Source organism: Nannospalax galili, unplaced genomic scaffold (genome assembly GCF_000622305.1).
Source record: "Nannospalax galili isolate Female #2095 unplaced genomic scaffold, S.galili_v1.0 scaffold139, whole genome shotgun sequence".
In the NCBI taxonomy this organism is placed as follows: domain Eukaryota; kingdom Metazoa; phylum Chordata; class Mammalia; order Rodentia; family Spalacidae; genus Nannospalax; species Nannospalax galili.
The window spans coordinates 3,699,698-3,722,447 of NW_008345884.1; the positions used below are offsets into that span (position 1 = coordinate 3,699,698).

General features: G+C 36.6%; 1 protein-coding gene across 4 annotated transcripts in view; it reads right to left on the reverse strand.

Annotated features, from left to right (window-relative positions):
* Positions 1–765: 765 nt before the first annotated feature.
* Rictor (RPTOR independent companion of MTOR complex 2) overlaps positions 766–22,750 on the reverse strand; it is a 151,650-nt gene continuing 129,665 nt past the window's right edge. For 2 of the 4 annotated variants that reach the window (XM_029567780.1, XM_008842089.3), the window contains exons 33-39: positions 20,278–20,455; positions 19,118–19,202; positions 18,027–18,260; positions 7,085–7,240; positions 6,631–6,754; positions 4,909–5,047; positions 766–4,781 (exon numbers count right to left, since the gene is read on the reverse strand). In XM_029567780.1, the coding sequence (XP_029423640.1) occupies positions 4,707–4,781; positions 4,909–5,047; positions 6,631–6,754; positions 7,085–7,240; positions 18,027–18,260; positions 19,118–19,202; positions 20,278–20,455 (991 nt within the window). In that variant the 3' untranslated portion in view covers positions 766–4,706. The remainder of the gene's footprint in view (positions 4,782–4,908; positions 5,048–6,630; positions 6,755–7,084; positions 7,241–18,026; positions 18,261–19,117; positions 19,203–20,277; positions 20,456–22,750) is intronic. The other 2 variants (XM_029567781.1, XM_008842090.3) reach the window with 2 other exon arrangements.

The window sequence follows — 22,750 nt, forward strand, 5'->3', positions numbered from 1 at the left end:
TCCATTTTCCAAGTCCTTCACAATGACCAGCTTTTTAAAAAAATAAAAATGTCTGATTAAATCATGAAGCATGTTTAAGTCTAGCTATTTAAAAAATTTGGAAGAGCAATTCAGCATGGTACATAAAGGTCACTTTTGTCAGGCATGGTGGTATGTGCCTTTAATCCTACCACTCAGGAGGCAGATCTTTGACACTGAGGCCAGCCTGGTCTACATAGTAAGTTCCAGGCCAGCTGGGGCTACAGGGAGACCCTGTCTCAAAAAGACAAAACCAAAAAAAACCAAAAAGTCACTTCTATTGGAAATCACATTTGTCAGCATCAGTGTTAGCATGATTCAAATCAAGGTCAAATGACCCTGGGCTAAGTTTTCAAATAAAGCAATACTATCACAAGTTTAAGAATTTTCAGTACATTTTATTAACAATGTATCCCTTTGATAAGATTATGCTTCAGGAGGCTTTTAATGCCCTTGACATAAACTGTACACATTATACAAAAACAAGGAAACCACAACAGAAAAAAAAAAAATCAAGGTAAGCAAAACCATTTGGAGACAAATCTTATTAAATTAGACACAACTCAATGAAATATTCTTAAGGAAAATATATAAATACTTTTTCTTTCTATGTTACAGTTATACAATATAAATCAGATTTCAATGTCTATTCAGTGACCTACAAACACCAGAACCTCCAAAAATGTAGCAGCGTATTACTAAATAAGAAAATCGTGGTTAGAGAGCATTAAGTCTGAGATTTTTTTTCACATCCCTTACCACTTTTCAAAGCTAATTTACATCTTTTTTTTAAATTTTTATTTTTTACAATGTTATCTTTAGGGTTTCTGACAGGCCAGTATTGGAACAGTTTTCAACAATCATCTGTAAAAATTTTTCACTAACCCTGCTCTGCCCCAAGACTTTGCATTTTGTGCTAGAATAACCTGGTTATGTGGAAAAATTGTAGGATATGCTTCTTTTTTTGGCATAAATTAATTTTTCATATTAAGTATCTTATAAAGAGTCAAAATGTGCAATTTACGCATGCTGTGGCAGTTATCCACCTAATTACAAAAATATTCCAAAGGGGGAAGAATTCCACATTCTGTAAGTCATATAAACCTACTCTAAATGAACACTATCCTGGGGTCCTGGAACTAAAAGTAAAAAATTCCTGGAACAGGTTCTTGATAAGCACTGTTATCAGTCTCCCTGGACTGCTTCTGAAGGAAACTGTTGGTGCAGGGGCACTCTGGAAAGTCCAGTGGGAACAACGTCCTCTGCAATTCCAATGGAGACCTTCCCAACTTACATTTAGGGAAGCCTGAGATATGTGCTCCAAGCAGCTCTTCTCAAACAAGTCTATCTGTCCATGTTTCCACGCTTTCATGGATTGTGAATCTGAGACAATATGGAAGCCTACGTCTAAAGGGGGAAAACTTACTTCCAAAGAACATTTCTAAAGTGGCTACAAGTTCCTCTCACACACAATTAGCACCTCACTCTTACCACGTAAAAATAATTGCAGTTATAATTTGAATGACAGACAATTTTGTATTTTATTGCTTAATGATCTGTGCTTTAACACGGGGATAAAAGGCATCCTCTGAGTGGAATGAAATAAAACTATGTCAATAGCAGTAGACATCTAAATGAACACTGACATCACTTCCAAACACTTGGCTATGGCAGCATACCTTGAAGAACTCAGCTTTAGTCATCAGCTCCAGACAAAGAGCTGAGCACCACCGCAGACACCACTCCCAGGGCATCTGAGCCCATTATACTGGTAATGATACACGCTCTTCCACAAAGCCTATTTTAATGTCACTGTCTTACAGGATGTCCCTATGCGACTACACTTTGTTAGAAAAACTTAGGGAGAACATTTTCTCCCCTCAAATATACCTAAGCACAAACAGAAAATAAAAGTGTAAGAAATTTTAGAGCATATTTAATTATAAATACTATATTTTTAGTTTTCTTGTCAGTATTTACTTAGTATGTGAAGTTGAAATCTGTTCTTGAAAAATTCAATTAGAAATGATAGTTTACTTTACAATTAAGAAATTCACAGTTTTACAACCAGCTTAACTGTTCAAATTCCTCCAAATTATTAAATAATTACCAATAATACAAATTTATACGACTAAGGTTAATTCTAAAATCTTGAAAAACTACAGTATTGACATTATTTTGGTAATATCTATTATTTATAATCATTTTCTCAATTATTTCTATTACCACTGATGCCACATTTAACCTTTTCTGTTATAATTTAATATTTTTAAACACCTAAGTTAATCACTTGGCACTGCATGTAGTTTTCATCATAAAAGACTCCTTTTATACAAATAAGTACTTAAAGGAAACGTAGTAGACCTGTCAGTGAAACCATGGACAAACCACTACAAATTTAAGCATAGACATTTTTTTTTCTCAGTATACTGAAAATCACAAAGCTCTGAGCATCTTCCCAAAGTAAGTGCTATAGGTAGATATGATGATCCACTTGTCTTTCAAAGTAACAGTCAGATGTCACAATAAAACCAAAAGAAAACACACACACAAAACAAACAAACAAAACAAACAAACAAAAAAACAAAACAAAACAAAAACAAAAAAACCCCCACCTGTTCAGGACAATAGGCTCAGCCTTAATTTCAGGATGGCTGACTTAGGTGGGATACAAAGATGGAGATAGTTTTGTGCAATGGAAAACAAACAAAAAAGAATTACTGTTAATTTTTGAGGGATGAAACCACAGATTTTATACTGTTAACTGAGGTAGTGTTTAAGATGAATGTCTAAAATGTTAATTCCATTATGAATAAGACTACATTACTTCCTTTGGAATTTTAACCACTATTTGGTCTAGTATCTCTGACATTTGGTTCTCTGGAAAGGCAGTTTATTATCCAAGACCAAAAACCAAGGTGACAGGCAACGTTCTTAGAAGTACTGTTGACATTTAAATAAACACTTGGGTTCAGTGATAAAGTGTAAAAAAAAAGTTTTACCTTCATTGAATCTTAGGAGAGACAATCTACAGAACCACTTTGTAACCCAAGCAGCAGCTTAGAGCCCTTATCTGCTTTGTTATAATGTAAGTTGCTACACAGTGCACGTAAGAACAATTCACCGAAGTGCAGTCAAAGAGGTGTTAGAAGAGATGAAATGCTTCATCCCAATGGGAACTTTCAGTGCCTAAGTTAAAACAGCACTCTCCTGTGAACTATGTAGTTGACAGGGTTCTTCACAGCGATCTCCTGAACAAGCCTATGACAAAGAGGATGTGCAGCATAGGAAAATATGAACCAATGTTCGATGACCGTGTCAAAGCTGATGTGCGAATGTAAAAATGGTCTATACAAATAATTTAAAAAGGGTTCTCATCAGTTGTGCTGGATTTTTTTCTACATATATGATTTCAAGAAGGATAACCCTTCACTTACAAGCAATCTAATGATGATGGCCATGCTATTTTTATATACAAATTTGCATATATGTTTAATTCCTGTAGAGATTTTCAAATATCTTTATATACATACAAATCAGACAGACAAAACCTTGCCTTCATCAACTTAACTTCACAAATACGATAAAGGCATTACTGTACTCTTGAACTCACCTACTGCTGCATTTAGTTTGTGCAAAACTAGAACACTGATAAAATTAAATTACTGCTGCTTTAAAATTCACTACTTAAGGCTTTTCACCACAATTTTTAATCTTAAAATGAGTCTTGATAATTTTTAAAAGGAAACATGGCTCTTCTTTCTTCCATGGAATGTGTGAATTGCAGACAAACTTGTCTTTTCCTCAGGAGATCTCAAGTATTGTTTAATGCTTTCCTTTGCTTTGGGTCTCAAGTAATAAATAATGCTTGTTCAATCCCTGTTTAAAATGGTGATGTGAGAAGTTGAGAGTGGAAGTCCACCGGATATACACATTCTGTAAAGGGGAAATACTTCAATAATTATTTTATTTTAATCAAGAACTGTAGTGAAAAACCTTAATTGGTACAAATAGCCTATTAACACACTGCAAAAAAAGAGATGGAAAACAAGAATCTTTCTGTAGTCTAGTAACATAGAAATAACTTATAAGTCCCGATTTTGAGGCTCTTTTTCGCTTTGAGGTTGTAACCTCTGAAGTAGTGTTACAAACATTAAGGAAATGTGGAAGGGCCAAGGATCCCCTCTAATACCAGCAGTTATAGCACACCCTAAGGTCTAACAGGATACAACCTCAGAGACACTGACTCTGGGTTTCCACAAATCAGTTAACAAACAAAGCATCTTTTTATTTGCCCTTAATTTTAAAAGAGCATTTAGAAAGAACCATGTGAAGGGTGCTTCTGCACGTCCTGGCTTTGTTCCACTGCCATTATGCTTTTAAAAGAATGAACTAGAAAGCCTACGTAGTACTCAGTGCTTGGCTCTTGCAGATGATGGTAAGTGAAACTCTTAGAATGGTGGTGATGAATCACGGACCCAGCAAAGGGCCCAACAGGGGAGAGAAGGAAGTCAATGTGGTTAGGGAAGTCAGCAGTTCCAACCGTCTGTGTACCAGTAATTGCTGGAACAGTGCCCCGAAGACGTCCTGTCTTTGCTGTCCAGCCAGTCAGTATTTTGTGAGGCTTTTAGGAAATCCATGGATATGAATATATATAGTATCCATCTATACACATGATAAATATGAGGTCAGGATTCAGCAGATGCATCAACTACAGGTTGTTTCGCTGGCACTGCCAGCACAGCCTCTGCTTCCTCGTGCATCTAGGAAAATGCAGGAAACTGTTAATGGCTTTTACAAAAAAAGGGGATTATAATGCAGATATAATCTTTAACTTTAAATACAGAATAATCCTGGGAAGGCAAACTTCAGAAATATAGTCCTACTTACCTGTAGAAACTGTACATCTTGAAATAATTCTTGTATGAACCGCCGACATGGAAGTCTGAATGTGCAGTGTGACAGCAAATGGGAAACTTCCGAGTAAAGGCATATGTCATCAAATGTTTGGGGATACTTCTCTTTAATTCTGAAATGAAAGGAACGACTATGGTGTGATAAAAATTATAATCACAGTTCAACCATTTTTCCTTCAAAATGTCATTTATTGTTGAATATTTTTTCCTTTGGCTATTGATTAGATGGAGTATTAGGAGCAATGGCTTAATAATTATAAGATATTACACCTACTACACCCCACCACCTGCTTTTTGCCACAGGGTTTCATGTACTCAGGCTGCTCTTGAACTTCTGATCCTGTCTCTGCCTCCCAAGTGCTCCTGATCCCTCCTCCTACATGACCTCCCAGTGCCAGAATTCCAGGCATGTGCTACCACATCCAGCATACTATTAACTATTTCTTTTTTTGTTGATTTTAAGCTTTATTGGATTGTGATCTAGTAGAATTCATGGAATTATTTCAATCTTTTTGTATTTCTTGAGGTTTATTTTGTGCCCTATTATATGGTCGATTCTGGAGAAGGTTCCATGGGGTACTGAATAGAAAGTATATTCTTTGGGGCTTTGGTAGAATATTTGGTAGATATCTACTCTGCTTCCCGAGTGCTGGGACTAAAAGCATATGCCCAGTTACTTAGGTAGTAACTCTTTCTATCTTACATTTTAGATATTCTAAGTTTCTGCTTTTTAAAAAAAATTAATTAGTAAAATCTGAATGTTTCTTGTAAAGTTAGAATTACTTTTTCACTAACATGGGAAATTGAGAATTTTATTTATCACACTAAATCAAGTTTTAAAACAGAAGTTCACCTTTAAGTTATTAGTATCTTTGGGACACATGCCCGTATCTTCCAACATTTCAAACATTGCTATTAGCTAGGACAGCACCTCAGAATTAGCCACTGGTGGGATGGTGAGGCCCCATTCTTACAGCTCCTGGCCCAGACATCTGGCATCTGCACTATTCTTAAAAAGCCCCACAGGAGACCCTGAGCTGTACTTCTTTTGAGAACTGCTGTATCAAATCTTGCAAATAAAGATGCTGATTTGATCAGAATTTTCTTTTATCTTGTTGCTGTGACTTAGAAAAACAAAGAGAATCCTATAATTTTTATTAAGAGAGATAAAGGAGAAGGGGAAAATGATTAAATCAAGTTTTCATCTGGTTTTCTCAAACTTTTTGGTCTTAGGTCTTCTGTACTTTCTTAAAAGCTTGTGAGAATCCTGAAAAGGTTATTTTTTTTATGTGTGTGATAGCCACCAGTTATTACATCAGAAACTGATATTTAGTAATTTTTAAAATATTAATTCATTTAAAAATAAATCCTTTATATGTCAATATAAATAACAAGTAATTTAATAAAATCTCCTACATTTTTTCCAAACTTAATGAAGTGAGGCGAGAGGCCCTGTGCTTAGATATATTCTGCAGATGTCTTTGACAGCCTAGCTGGGTCTCACACTCACTCTTGCCTTCATTCTGCTGCTATGTGCTGCACACGCTGAAGCACACACAGAAGCATGCCTGGGAAGACAGCCTCGCACAGACACACACTACATGTGCTACACCACCACTACTGTCAAGGTATTTCAAGTATCTTTCTGCACCTTAAAAAGCACAACAGGCAAATAACCATTGTGCTATTTACTTACGTTAAAAGCCCTGTTTCATGGCATTTCGTTGAAACTGAACTACTCAAATTGACTACTAATCTTAGGACTTCTTTGCGAAGGAGGATACGGCACATTGGAGTATCATCTGGAATGCTTTTAACCCCTGAAATGAAGATTTCAGCGTAAAGTTACTATATTTTTTTACAACGTAAAGTGACTATAATTCACCAATTTGCTTTACCTAAACAAGTAAATGGGATCAACTGCACAAGATCTGGCAATGACTTAGGAGAGAAACTGTTTTAACAAAAGCAGACAATTGAGAGGTTAGATGTGGATGGCTGATACAGGTGCAATATTTAAGAGTGCCAAATTTCACTAAAAGCGCTTTGCCATAGTTTTGAGACTATGCTAATTTATCATACATATGAAAACACACAAAACCAACTAAATAGTTTTATTATGAATGTGGAAACTGAATCTGAAGACTCACCTAGCAACAGTTCTGTGCTTTTGGTGCTGCTAGCTGAGCCTTCTTGAGATACACCGTCACTGCATCCAGAAATCCCTGAAAACTTAGAGGGAACAACTTCCAAGGGATTGTGGATCGTCTGCTCACACCAATCAGAATACGGAATATCTTGAAGGTCTGAAGGAGAAAACATGCCAATTAAAGCTCCACTTCTGTGCTGGCAGCACACACTCTAAGACATGATTCCCTGCGATTTCTTTACTGTTTTCAACAACTTTTCTTCATGATGAAGATTTTCAAAGTAAATCTAGATGGCTGAGATAATGAGTGCTTATGCTCTAGAGACTTCATTTTCCTAAATAACCAAACAATGTAGGGATATGTGATTATTAAAATTCAAATACATGTATACAGAATTTAAAGTGAAGGAACCTTCTCTCCTTCCTACCTTTCTTTAAACACCTCTCTCCATAGTAAATGCAATTAAAATTATATTATTTCAGATCAATTTTATTTTGGTATTTCTCTTTGTTGTTCTTAGGCTGTACTCACAAGGGATTATTCTGCATTTATTATCCTATGACTTGTCTCTCCCCATTTAATCAGTACAAATATGAGAACCATACTTGCACAGCTGTGCTAAACTTCAGTTTTTTCTTTACAATTTCAACTCCTATTCTCTCATCATTGCTAAGGCCCCCTAGGTGCAACATTAAAGTCAACCAAACATCTAAATTCAAATGCTTTTTTGGTTTAAAAATCTTTCACCCTGCACAGAAGTCAACTCCAAATGTATCAAAGATCTCAATATAAAACAGGAAACTCAGAAACTGCTAGAAGAAAACATAGGTAGCATCCTCCAAGATATAAGTGTAAGAAAGAATTTTCTAAATCAGACACCAGCTGCTCAGGCACTAAGGTCAGTGATCAGTATGTGGGACCTCATTAAAACACCAAAGAAACAACTAAGGAAGGAAAGAGAAAACCCACTCAGTGGGAGAAAATCTTCACTAGCTACACATCCGACAGAAGATTAATATCCAGAACATACAAAGAACTAAAAAAAGAAATAAGAAAACAAATGACCCAATAAAAAGATAGGTGATATACCTAAACAGAGAGTTCTCAAACGAAGAAATAAAAATGGCTAAGAAGCACCTTAAAAAGCACTCAACATCCTTAGTAATTAGTAAAATGCAGATAAAACCCCCCTTAAGAGTTCATCTTCCCCAGTCAGATTGGCAAAGATCAAGAGAACCGAAGACTGCAAATGCTGGAGAGGATGTGGAGAGAGAAGAACACTCACTCACTGCTGGTGGGAATGCAAACTCGTGCAACCACTATGGAAAGCAGTGTGGAGAACCCTCAAAAAACTAAAAATGAACCTACCATAGGATCCAGTCATACCACTCCTTGGCATATACCCAAAGGACTCATCGTACTGTAGAGATACCTATACATCCATGTGTGTTGCTGCTCTCTTCACAATAGCTAAGAGACAGAAACAACCTAAATGTCTCTAAACCGGCGAATGGTTAATGAAAATGTGGTACATTTACTCAATGGAGTTCTACTCAGCAGTAAGAAAAGATGAAATTATGAAATTTGCAGGTAAATGGATGGAGCTAGAGAGTGTTACACTAAGTAACACAAACAAAAGAAAACCAAGTGGTCTTCCTCATTTATGGATTATAGCACCGATCCCTTATATGTGAATATATAAATTCTGATGTAACACCCAGAGCCAGGGAAAGGGAAAGGATACATGGAGGTAAAGGACAAAGAACAACCTGAAAGGGGGATAGCAGTAGGGAATAAATGTTACCTGAGGGAAGTGGAAAAGTGGGAGTAATCAGCAGGGAGGAGAGGAGGGAGGGCCATGCAAGGGACCATGGTGTGGGGAGGGAGGGAAGTCAGAAGAGGAAAGATGGCAGGGGTCAGGAGGTATTAGGGGGAGAGTGGGGATAATGGGGGCACTGTGACTAGGGAGGGAGGAAGGAGGGAAGCCTGGTGGGAGGAAAAAAGGGTGAATCTCGGGGGGCTTGGAAACCTAGAGGGAAAAGTGATGCCCTAGAAACTCTATGAGAAATGGACATAGAGTGTCTGAACATTAATGCATATGCATACCAGGGAGCTTCTTGGTAGGGAACACAGTGCCAGATAGAAGAGACCTCCCTTAGAGTGACAAGCATGCCATACAGCATGCCGTACAGCAACTTCTTTATGCAACAGATGGAGGCTACTGCAGAGTTGCACAACTGGTTAGGCAGAGAAATATGCCTGGGAGATGCCCAGTACTGGGTGACACATCTGCAGTCAAATCTCTACAACTAAGGCCCATGGAATACAGCAGAATAAGGGATACAGAGAGGGCTAATGCACTCCTCACCTCTCACCAGTGAGGCTTCCTTGTACACGAGAGTACAATGTACACAGAAGGCCACAACTGGCCAAGTTTTGGAGAATAAGAAACTGAAGAGTGTATAGGATGGGACTCCTATATGGAACCTCACCCACCCACAGCTCAGAGACCATTGCAGAAGAGGAGGTGGAAAGATTGTAAGACCCAGGGCTGGTTCATAAATACAGGGAGGTGGAGGCTTCCAGGCCAGTGGAGGCTTGCTCATGTGTCCCTGCGGCAGCAGTGGCATTGAATGCAGGACCCATGTCAGCTCAATTAAACAAGGGCACAGAGGGGAGGTGAGAAATAGATTTTGGGCTAGCACTAGATTGAGAACTATTTGAAACTGATTATTGATGGGTGAGGGAGAATATGACTTATATATGACCACTGGATGGGCTGACTAGACTCCAGTGGGCACATTTACACCGAAGGACATTTGGGTACAAACGTCTGAATGAATAGGACTCAGCATGTATGGCAGAGTGCATAGGGTTTGGTGGGAGGTACAGGGGGAGGCATGGATAGGAGAGAGGGTCTGGATTTGAGTGGGAAATATTGTATGAAGTTTTAAAAGCTCAATAAAAAAAGGTGAAAAAATAAATGAATTTCTAAAAACAAAGTGAAAGTAAAATTTCAAAGTAGGTTCATTGTTGCACCCACCACAGAGAAGCCTGTAACCGTATCTTTTTATCTCTACATACTGTGATTTTTTTTTCATGCTGATTTAGTCCTTAGATCTAAATTGAAAATGCTGACAATTTTAGCATTAGGTATCTTATTATTTGCAAATGCCCTTTTTATTATGCAGATAAAACAGTAGTATGATAGTTGTGATTAAAAAGTATCCAACAACTCCCTTGAGTTGAAGAATTTCACCCAGGCACATATACATTTCCCCCTCTCCACACACACAGAGTTTACAATGAGTCATTTATGTAGAATAGCAAAAGACTTAAGAGAATGAAACAGAGGTAAAAGGAACTGTGCTAGATCATTAATAAAATGTAATTATTATGTGAAGTGTTACTGTTTTGTGCCTATAAGCCGCTCAGTTTCTGGGATTTCAAACACACCATCCCAATATTTTACTGTGAATATTTGTCAAGGCTAAAAATAGTTTCCATCTGATTAAATTATAACATTCACCAGTGAAGCAAATCACCACTCCAAAGTACTACAGGACCATGTCTACACAAATATTTTTCTGGTCACACTGGCCGCACAAAATTCAGAGCTAGCCAGTGCTGCTGTATGGCTGATTCGTGAGTGGCCTCCACTGTGATTTTTCACTACTTAATAATACAACTAGTAAAGTAACTTTAACGCACAACCCCTTTATATAACATAAACTGACTAAATTTATTTGAGTTAGCTATGTATACTTTAATCACTGAAATATTATGAGTAAAATACACAGTGCTCATTAGAGGTCTTTTTACTTTTTTGTTTGTTTTGAGACAGGCTTTTCCTGTAGTCCCAGCTGGTCTGGAACTCACTATGTAGACCAGGCTGGCCTCAGTCTCACAGAGATCTGCCTGCCTCTGCCTTCTGAGTGCTGGGATTAAATACGTGAATCAGCACACCTAACTAGAATTCTCAATAAAGTTTGAAATACAAAAAATAAAAAAAATTCCTGGGCATGGGTTGGTAAGATGGTTTTGAGGGCATTCCATGTAGCTTTCCTCAGTAGCCATCATCAGATCAGAAATAAATGTATTATTTTCACCTCAGGGAGTAGGCAAAGAATTTCTATATAAATAACCATAAGAAAGTAACACTTTCCTCAGCTGACAAGTTTCTGAAAAGTGAGAAACTAGTTTAGCTCAGCCTCATCTTCAACCAGTGACAACTCCCAACTCTCTTAGCTTGTTGGAACTGTATCCTATTTTTAAATCTTTCAATACTTTTCATTATAAATCCATCATGCTAGGTAACCAAGGTCCAAAACCAACTCATTACCTTCTAAAGCTCTAAAGGAGCATCACACTTTCATTTTGTAGGGTGTCATTTGTGAAATATGCTGGATCACAGGAATAACACCCTACACAGGATCGTGACAGGTGTTAATGGAAGTTCAGACAAGACGTTGGTGGGCACAATTTTAAACCAGCAAGATAAAGAGAACCAAAAATTTTTGGAGTTGGGGAAAGGAACAGCTAGCTGGTCTACTTTTCTTTCTTTTTTTAAAAAATTTTTTTATTATTTTTATTTTATGTGTATACATGTATTGCCTGCATGTAGGTAAGTGCACCCATGTGCAATGCCCTCAGAGGACAGAAGAGGCTGTCGAATCTTCTAGAACCGGAGTTACAGACAGTTGTTAGCTGCCATGTGGGTGCTGGGATTTGAACCTGGGTCTTCTGCAAGAACAGCCAGTGTTCTTAATTGCTGAGCCATCTCTCTGGGCGCCCTGGTCTACTTTTCTTATAGATGGAAGGTACGTGTATGGGCAAGACTGAAGCATATTAGATTGGGGATATTTACCTTTACGAACCCTGATTTTCTATCCTCTATTAACAAGTATTCCAAGCAATTAAGCAGACACATTTACTAAAACATTTCATTTAAAGATTAAATTTCGGAGTTGGAGAGATGGCTCAGTAGTAAAGGGCATTGGGTGCTATTGTAGAGGACCTAGGTTTAGTTTCCAGCACCCACATGGTGGCTCACAAATCATCTGTAACTCCAGTTCCTGGGGATCCAATGCCCTCTTCTGGCCTCCGCAAGCACCAGGCATACATGTGGTTCACACACATACACTCAGGCAAAATACTAATAAACATAAAATAAAAATATTTTAAGAGTTAAGATTAAATTTGGATAAAGGGTTTTGTCTATAAACTAATTAGGTTGATCTAAAAGGTTGATATGTTAGCTTGCTAACCATTGCTGTTCTCTTACTGTTTTTTCTTTTCAATTACTAATACAGTAGAGCTTTGCTTTATCTTTTGATTAAAAATGAAAAAAAATGCACAACCCAGTTTATACACAAAACAAAGTAGACTGGTTACCTCCTTTACTCCATGGAATTTAACAGAAAACCAGCTATAGTTAAATCCTAGTTTATATGGAAAAGAACAAAAAGTTGCAAGAAAAGACAGAATAGAATTAAACACCTATATGGCTTAGCTCAGAAAAATAAATCATTAGCTAATTTTTCCTAGTGGGAAGCCACAAGACAGTAAGTCATAAGATAGTTTATGGGAAGTGCTGACAGAGGTGTATAAGAAATGCTACAATAACCAATTGTGTTAGGCAGCTGACGATGCAGAAGAAGACTACAAAGAGATATTCTTCAGGAATATAGTTATACCACTATCACCAAGCAATCGGAACTTATGAGACTATTGTATCATAAACAATTTTTAAAACATTTTATTCATTTTTTATTTTATGTAAGTGTATTGCCTGCATGTGCACAAATGTACCCATGCCATGCAGTGCCCGTGGAGTCAGAAGAGGGCATTGGATTCCTCTGAAACTGGAGTTACAGCTGCCATGTAGGTGCTGGGATTCAAACCCAGGTCCTTTGCAAGAGCAGCCAGTGTTCTTAACCGCTGAGTCATCTCTCCAGTCCCCATAAACATTTTTCCTATCAGTTATCATTTACTGAATACTTACTAATTTCTAGTCTGGTTCAATAATACTATACAGTATTATTCTTATTCATGGGCTCAAACTAGAATCAAAACTAAAGCATACTGATAATAAGCAGACTGCCTAAGATGGAATAACCAACTAGCTAGACTAGCTTGGCTTTGAACCAAAGTCTCCTAGATGTTGAAGCCCAGACCTCTGCTCTGTGGACACCTGTGCTCTTTTGTTTGCTCAACGGCCTGTATATTATGTGGTTTCCTCAAAGGTTAAGACTTCAGGAGGAAAGCGGGTGGATGGGGCTCAACCTTACCCTTTCTCAACACCCGCATTTACATAACACTGGTCTTCGGAACATATTTTAATTAAAACCTTTATTTCTGCAATCAAAATAATTTGAAAACCAGAGTAGTCTCTTTGGCTCCTCCTTCCAGGTGTAGTCTGCAGTTACTCCTCAAAGTTGATGAATCTAATAATCAAGACATTCAAACTGATCCTCCTCCCATTACTTTTCATATTTGGTTGGCTTTTTTTTCTCTAATTCTTTCTCACAGCATTTAGCCCCAAATACTCAAGGTTGTCCACTACAGGTTGGTTAACTATATTAGCAAAAATGAATGCTCAAACAGACCCAACAGAAAAACATAATACTAAGCTTTTAAAAAAAAATATGTTTTTGGGGGTTGGATAGATGCTCCCAAAATAAAATAAAAATAATAAATATAAAAAAGCTAATAAATTTTTTATGGGTCTAAGTGCATACATGCATGCAAAGCCTACAGAAGCCAGAAGAGGGTGTTGGAACCCTTGAGGTGGAGTTACAGATGGTTGTGAGCCAACTTGTGGATGTTGGGAACTGAACCTAGGTCCTCTGCAAGAGCAACAAGTGCACTTAACCTTTGAGTCATATCTCTAGCCCCCCATAATACTAAATTTTCAAAGGTTAACATTTTTACTTGTACGCATAAATATCTACATGGCTCAAAACCCAGAACAAAATGTGTTACTAGTAGTCTAACAGTTCTTGGGGCTTTAACATTGTAAAGTGAAAAAATACTTTTGGGGCTAGAGAGATGACTCAGTGGTTAAGAATATGGGCTGCTCTTGCAGAGGACCTGGGTTTGGTTCCCAGCACCCACATGGCAAGTGACAACCATCAATAACTCCAGTTCCGGGGGATCAGACACCCTCTTCTGACCTCCATGGGCACTGCACAACACAGATGCACTTATATACATGCAGGCAATATACTCAAATATGCATAAAATAAAAATAATAAAATATTTAAAAATATAAAAATACTTTAACTGGGACTTAAAGTGTTTACATATTCATGGGGTATCATAATATTGTGACACATTTATAGACTATGAATTGTTCCTATCAGAGCAATGTTTATATCCTAGAACATTTATTAAGAAATCATTTTTTAAAGCATTTTTGAAATATAAATTACTGGTTATGCCACTGTGAAACAGCACACCAGAACTTATTTCTCTTCTCCATTATAAGTATCCACTGATCAAACTTTACTGATTCCCCTCACCTCTTCCCATCCCAGCCTTTGGAAACCAATGCTCTAAATTTCTACATCATCAAGTTTTTTGGACCCATGATACCAGTAAGATCATATGGTATCTGTCTTTCTGTGTACGACTTATTTACTATAATGGATCTCCAGTTCCACTCATGTTGTGGTAGATGACAGTATTTTATTCTTTGTATGCTGAATATTCAGTACTATGTACATGCACCACATCTTCTCTACCCATTCATCAACAAGATACATAAGTTGTTTCAATTCTTGGCAATACGCCTAGTAATGGAATTGCTGGTTCATATGGGTAGTTTTAATTTCCTGAGAACCTCCATACTTAGTTGTACTCATTTATGTTCCAATCCACAATGTGCAAAGATTCCTTTTACATCCTATCTTTACCTGCATTTGTTACCACTTGGCATTTTGACACGTATTCTAGCTACCATGAATTGATTTCTCATTAGGGTTCTGATTTACAGCTGACCATTTTTATGTTTTAAAAAATGTATTTAAGTCTACTGAACAATTTTTTAAATCAATCAGATTTTTTTTTACTATTGAGCTCCTTATATATTATGTACATTAACATGTAGTTTGCAATTATTTTCCCAATTCCATAGGTTATCCCTTGTCTCATTTCCTTTACTATATTACAGCTTAGAGTAACCCAACTGGTATATTACTGTTTTTGTTTACTGTGGGATTTTGAGGGGGAAGGTCTTCTCCAAAAAAATGCTCATGTTTAAATAATCTAAAGTACTTCTTCCATGTTTTCTTTCAGAACTTTCACAGTTTCAGATCTTACATTTAGATCTTTAAATCATTTTGAGTTGATTTTTGTACAGAGTACAAGATGAGGGTCTAGTCTCATTCGTTTGCATGAGAATATCTAATTTTCCATTTATCAAAAATGTTGTCCTCTCTCCAGTGAGTGTTCTTAGCTAACTTCTGTTGAAGATCAGTTGGCTGTAGATGTTTACTTCTAAGTTTTCAATTCTGTTCTATTGGTCTTTATATCTGTTTTATGCCAATATCATAGTGTTTTGATTACTACAGCTTTGGAAGGACATTTTGTGAATCCAGGTGTATATAATTGTTTGAGCCTGTGCTTTTTGCTTAAGATAGGTTTGGTTATTCAGGATTTTTGTGCTTCCATACAAATTTTAGGACTATTTTTCTCCAATTAAAAATGCCTTCATTACTTTAGTAGAGATTGCACTCAAGTCTGCACACCATTAAGCAGTATGGACATTACAGTAATACTGATTCTTCCAACTCAAATATGATTTTTTTCCTTTTCTGTGTGTATCCTGAAGGACTGTTGAATTCATTTAGTTCTACTACCCAACTTTCTGGAGAGTATGTAACACTTTTTTTATGCACTACCATAACTGAGCTGTAATAGTTTTTGACAGAGGGCTGTGTGTGTGTGTGTGTGTGTGTGTGTGTCTGTGTGTGTGTGTATGAGTGATCAAATGTGAGTGATCAAAGAGTTACAGGAACAGTGTTTTTGGTGGGGGGGGGTAGGGCGGATCTGGTTCAATCATTAGCCAATGAGAGTTGAATAATAAATATTATGTTGGGTACACGAATTTTTATTATAAAAAAACTTCTTTGTTGTAATGAAGGCCACATAGGTTCTGACACAATAATGGTGGGGGACTTTAATAACCTACTCATATTTAGATTGGCCTTCCAAAGTAAAAGTAATCAAAGAAACTTCAGAGCTAAAATACATTATGTATCAGCTTGATTTAACAGATATGAACAGAATATTCTACCCAACAGATAGGGAATACGCATTTTTCTCAATGACACATGGAACCTTCTCTAAAACTGATCATATCATAGGTCATAAATCAAATCTCAACAAATACAAAAAGAAAAGAAAAAGGACAAGGTAATTCCTTGTGTCCTATCAGATTACAATGGAATAAAAGCAGAAGCCAACAAGAAAAACTATAGCAACAACAAAAATACTTGGGTACATGAATGTTTAAAGGTTTAATTATTCCTCCTTCTCTTGCTCCTCTAAAATGGGTATCAGAAAGTAAATAGTTCCATAACAATTGCTTCATATATATTGTTGAATAAGGAAATGAAAAAGAACTTGCAGGCCCTAAATCATAAATAATGCAATCAAATGACTTAAAATGATATTTTTTTCTACTGTTCAAAGCATCTAACACTTCACAAACTCACAAAAACTAATCATAAATAAATACTAGTTAAAAGGGCCCTGGACAAGGTTCATGATGTGAAATGCCTAGTCTAGGAATCTGTCAAATCCAGGCCTTGTTGGGAACCACTGAGAGGAAAGTTCAGTTTTTCAGCACAACCTTTTCCTATTTCTGGTATATTTCATGCAAGCACTTTACTGTGCTCTCTTCCCAGCCCCCTATCAGCTAGTATAATCTACAAATTGGGAAATTCTGAAATACCAGGGAGAACTTTGGAAGAGTAAACCAGAAAACTCTGGTCACCATTAGATTTCTAAGGCTAGTTAAGTGATATTTACAAAAAAAAGGTATATACTGCTAATACTTCAAACACTAATTTGCAACTGTTAATATATGACACTTGTTGATTCATATTTAAAAAAAAAAAACTCAAGCTGGGTCCACTATTCAGTCCCTAATACATAATGAGCGCCTACTGTACAAATGAGAACACAGTTATCAGAAACATAAAGCTGAAGAGATGACAGATCATGTTCTGAAGGAACTTACAGCATGGAAGGCAAGAAAATAATGGAGCAATAACAGTCACAGTGTGCAAAGAAGAGTGAGCACAAAGAGGAAGGAGCATCAACATCTGATTCAGGATCAGAGTGCTTCCTAGACATGACACTGCTGACAGTTGGGATGAGGCAGACTCTCCAGGCAGACTACCTGTGTTTGTGTGGGAGCTTGCATATGTGTGCGGAGGTTTAAGGGGTAAGGAGAAAGAAGCAGGGAAAACACAATTTTCACTCCCAACAGTTGTTCAACATTTCAAGTCAGTTAGTAATAGTCTATGAACTGTAAGAAAAGAGAATGAAGGCGAATCTTTGTGAGTTCAAGGCCAGCCTGGTTTACATAGTGAGTTCCAGGATAGCAGCTGGAGCTACAGGGAGACCCTGTCTCAAAAAAGACCAAAAAAAAAAAAAAGTTTTTAAAAAACCGCTAAACAGATCACAAAGAGTCTTGTGTTTTGGCACAGAGAGCCAGCAAAGAAGTGCAATCAGATTAATCCTAAACCATAGTTTGAAAGATGAAGTGGAAGGAATAAAAAACAGAAGCTAAAGTACTAGTATTCCAATAGGAAGATGCTAAATGATGGAACTAAGTCTGAGGTAGTGAGATGGAGGAAGAAGACATGGCCAACAGGGTTGGGAGATGACTTGTGACTAGAACAGATTCACGTCAAAGGATGTTCTCACGCACCTGAGTGACTACATATTGCACTTAGTTGGTTACTGGGCTGGAAACCCAGAATTTCAATACAGACACAGTAAAGGCAGTTCTCATCGGTATGCTCCTGTAGCCCAGTGTCTTCTGTACTTTCTAAAAACAGAGAAGCATCTGAATGGATGGAATTCATTATCTCCGTGAGGCTCATCTGCTGTCGCAGCAAGTGAAAAGAGTTTTTCACAAGACCTCCAGTTCCAGATGGAAGACCTGTGTGTTTAAGAAAATGTAAAACATTATCTGATAAAAACAATATTGTATCTTTTTCAAGATACCTAAAACCAAGAAATTTCTAAGATGAAAGTCAGAACTTTTTATGACCCAGTGTCTTTAACTAGGAGGAAAATAATTTGCTTTAAATTATGAAAATAACTACAGATAACATGTTTCTATTAAATGTTTTAAATACAAAATGGAAAAAAAGATATAAATGTATCATTTCAATTATCTCTGATACTTGCCTAAAGAAAATTAGTACTTAAGAGATACATGTTAAAAAGAAAGATTATGAATCTATTAATCTGTGGCACATATTCACTAAAATATAACAGGTCATGCACAGAAAAAAACACAGAATTTATAATGAAGTTTTCACATCTTTCCTCATCCTAAACAAACAGCTCTGTCTGACCTATGAAAATTAGTTTAAAAAAATTTCTTGTACTTTTAAAAAATAGACCTTAACACATATGACAGAGTATATGAAATCTGGCAGCAGTGATGGCAGCTGTAAGGGGGTGCAGATAGGAGACTGGGGTCTTAATATGATCAAAATATATTACATGAAATTCATAAAAATTCAACAAAAAAAAAAGGAAAAGGAAAGAAAAAATATAAAACAACCAAATCCAAGAAAAAAGAAAAAGAAAAATAACTAATCTGGGTTTTATCATCTTGAGGCTGGGAACCCACCTAAACATTTTCTTACGTCTTTTAAAAAGAAAAACATGTAGCTTAACTTTAAGTTGGCTCAGTTCCTTTAGTATAGAGTTTAAATTCCCCCAATCAGTAGTGTCATCCCAATAAGAAGGTAAAGAGGGGTCTCATGAGAACAGAGCACACATTACCTCCTGCATCGTGGGCAAACACTCTTGTGCCTCGGTCATCATGCGGAGGTACGTTTTTTGTCTGAAAATAAGGAATATCCTTTACCTAAAATATATATGAATCATGGTAAGTTCTATTATAAAAAGAAATCCATCTTATGACTATTAAAAAAATCAATGAAATACAACCAAAATAAATTATTGCAGCATAGGAACCTACAAAGCAAAGTTTACTAAAGAACGTTAAAATTACCAAAATTTAACAGAATAAAAGTTTTATCATATTCTTAGTGAGTTAAAAAGATATTCAAATAATTCAGTGTTAATGTACAATATTTAGAGGCAGGGAGAAGGCTCAGTGCGTAAAAGTGCTTGCTGGACAAGCATGAGGACCTAAGCCTGAATCTCCCACACTTATATCAAAAGCTGGGTGTGACCATGTGACTATGTACTTGGCACCGCAGGCTGTGAGGGGCAGAGACAAGAAGACTGCTGGGGCTTGCTGGCTGACAGCCCAGGTGCAGGTTCAGTGACAGAGCCTGTCTCAAGGGAGTAGGCAAAGAGTGACAGAGCAGGATATCTGACATCCTTCTCTGGCTTCTGCAGATGCATGCACCCTCCCTCCCCACCAAACACATGCACACCACACACACACACACACACACACACACAGGAAAAAGAAAAAAGAAACCCAATAAAATATTTGGACTGCTAAAGAATATATGCATTCTTCTGTGCTCCTGTGGCTGACTACAGCTGTGTGAATTATTTTAATGACTAGGGCTACCGTATATGACTAGACAGCACATGTGGCTGCTCTAGGTGGGAAAAGGGATGAAAGATTAAAAACAAGATACTAAGTCTAAAACAGATTAGAAATTTGCTCAATTTCTACACAGACCATACAGATAAATCAAACAAGATGCTAATTATGGGAAGAGAAAGGATAATGTTCTGGAGACCTGGAGATACTAAACTAAAAAGTATAGAATAGCTGAGCAAGAGTATAAAACAGTTGAAAAAGGGGAATTTTCATGTTAAAACTTTTTTAGACAAAACCAATCCCCCCAAAACCTTATCTTTCCAATAACTAGTATCTATTGCAAATTATAATTTCTAATAAGCAGGTATAAAACATTAAAAAAGAGCCAGCTCAAAGGAAAAAAAATGTTGGCTGATACCTGGAAGATGTCATTAATGTCTACTGGAAGAGCAAGTCCAATGTAGTCATCGGAGCCTCCGTATGTAGCACTGGACACCATGGACCTAACTGAGGAGGATCGCTGCAGGGTATTTTGATTAATAGGACTTAATAAATCTTCTTTATCTAATGATGCATAACTTAAAGCTTTCATAAACCTATAATATCACGAAAAATTTGTATTAGTTTCTTGATTTGCACTATGGAACATATAAAAAAATAACCATTTCTACTAACATCAAAGTAGCTAGTCAAACACTAAGTGTCATCTAGTCTACTGACATACACAGGCACTTTAAGACATTAGTTGCCATAGATCAATGTACAAAAGGTTACTAGTAACGCTGGATGTTAGCAAAAGAACTATTGTTATGATCTCCCAAGTAAATATGAAAAGGTGGGCAATTTAGAGAAACTTCAACATGTAGAAGCAGAAAAGGAAACTGACCCAGAGACAGGCATAATTCAAAGCTTCGCAGTCAGTAGACACTGCTGGATTTGCTAAGAGCTGAAGATAATCTATTAACACCAATTAATATATTTGTGAAAATGAGAGTACTTACTTACCATTCTTTGAGGGTTCTTTTGTTACCATGTAATATTTGTGTAACATAGGACGCACACATAACATAGTAAAATGGTCTCATTTATAAATACAAGAGATACATTACAAAGGACTGATTTTTCTAAAACACTCTTCACTAATGACTTCAGAAATGTGTGGCACACTGAAAGCTCCATAAGGTACACTTCTCATACAGATTTTTATTCATGCAATAGATACTAAAATACTTTATATGTGCTTTACTATATACTACAGAAGACACTACTGAAGTTCTAATTAGAACTTCTAATTAGAACACTAATTAGAAAATGAAGTCTAATAAAATGTACTAATGTAATCTGATATTAAATTAAATAATTATATCACACAAAGGAAACATGTCTTAAGAAGTAGCTGTAATTAAAATTACAGACCCAAAGCCATTCCTAATTTCCAGCAAAATGAACACTTATCTGAAATTTAGGAATTTTATGGAAGAAGTCAATGGTTTTCAAATGGTACTATTATACCTTTTTGACTACAAAATTTTTGAAGGACCACTGAAGTAGGGGAAAGAATTATGGGACTGTTTTGATTTCCAATTCTATTTCAATAAGCTGTAGCTCCATTTTTAATCTATTCTGTTTATTGGGTTTCTATAGAAAGCATTTAGTGAAAAATGGTGTTTCTTCTTAAGAAGTAACATTTAAAAAGCTTAAAATCACCAACCTAGTCAAATCTCTACCAGATGAGGTCACTGAGGCCTAGAAAATCTAATTCATGAGCTATGCTGCTGAATATAAATCTATATCATGCTTGCTGAGAGGCATGTCTGGCTTTGTTCTGGACAGATGAGGCAGTCAGAAGCAGTGAGTTCTAGGTACAAAAGGCATTACGGAGCCATTCTTTAAGATGGGACAAAATTCATTATTTGCTACGAGGACCCCCTTTAATTAAGAGTGTCATTAATGTTAAGAATTTAATGTGAGGGGCTAGAGAGCTGGCTCAGCAGTTAAGAGCATTGGCTGCTCTTGCAGAAGACCTGGGTTTGATTCCCAGCACCCACACGGCAGCTGATAACTATCTGTAACTCCAATTCCAGGAGATCCGGCATCCTCTTCTGACCTACATGGGCACTGCACAACATCGGTGCAATATGCAGGCAGTGTACTCATACATATAAAATAAAAACAATAAATATTTTTTTAAAAAATTAAAAAAAGAGGATTTAATGTGAGAAGGCTGGAGAGCTGACACAGCCACTAAAGGCTCAGGCTCACAACTAAAGAATTTAATGTGAGAGACAGATGAATTACATCAAATAACTGCCAATAATGACAATGATAAATTACTAACTTTAATTGAGTGCTTATTTTTCACTAGATACTGATTTAACTACTTGACATCTAATAAACCATTTAAATAAACAAAATTTAAAACTATGAGAAGTTGTTCTGATGCATTTGGTCCAACAATAAAAAACACAGGAAGAGAATTTTTTGCAACAATCAAATTTCAAATCATATAACTTTAAAAAATAAACTCAAAGGGCTGGAGAGATGGCTCAGCAGTTAAGAACACTGGTTGTTCTTGCAGAAGACCTGGGTTTGAATCTCAGCACCCACATGGCAGCTAACAACTGTCCATAACTCCAGTCCCAGGGGATCCGACAGCCTCTTCTGACCTCTGTGGGCATTGCATGACATGGGTGCACTTACCTACATGCAGGCAATACACGTATACATATAAAATAAAAATAAAATTTTTAAAAGCTCAAACTTTTCATTGTGAATAGTCACAAGTCATTGCTTATAGTCTTGAGGACCGAATTAATTTAGTGTTTATCAGGTTCCTATTTAATAGTTACATGTATTTAAACTAAAAATAATTTAACTGAAATTTTCAGGTT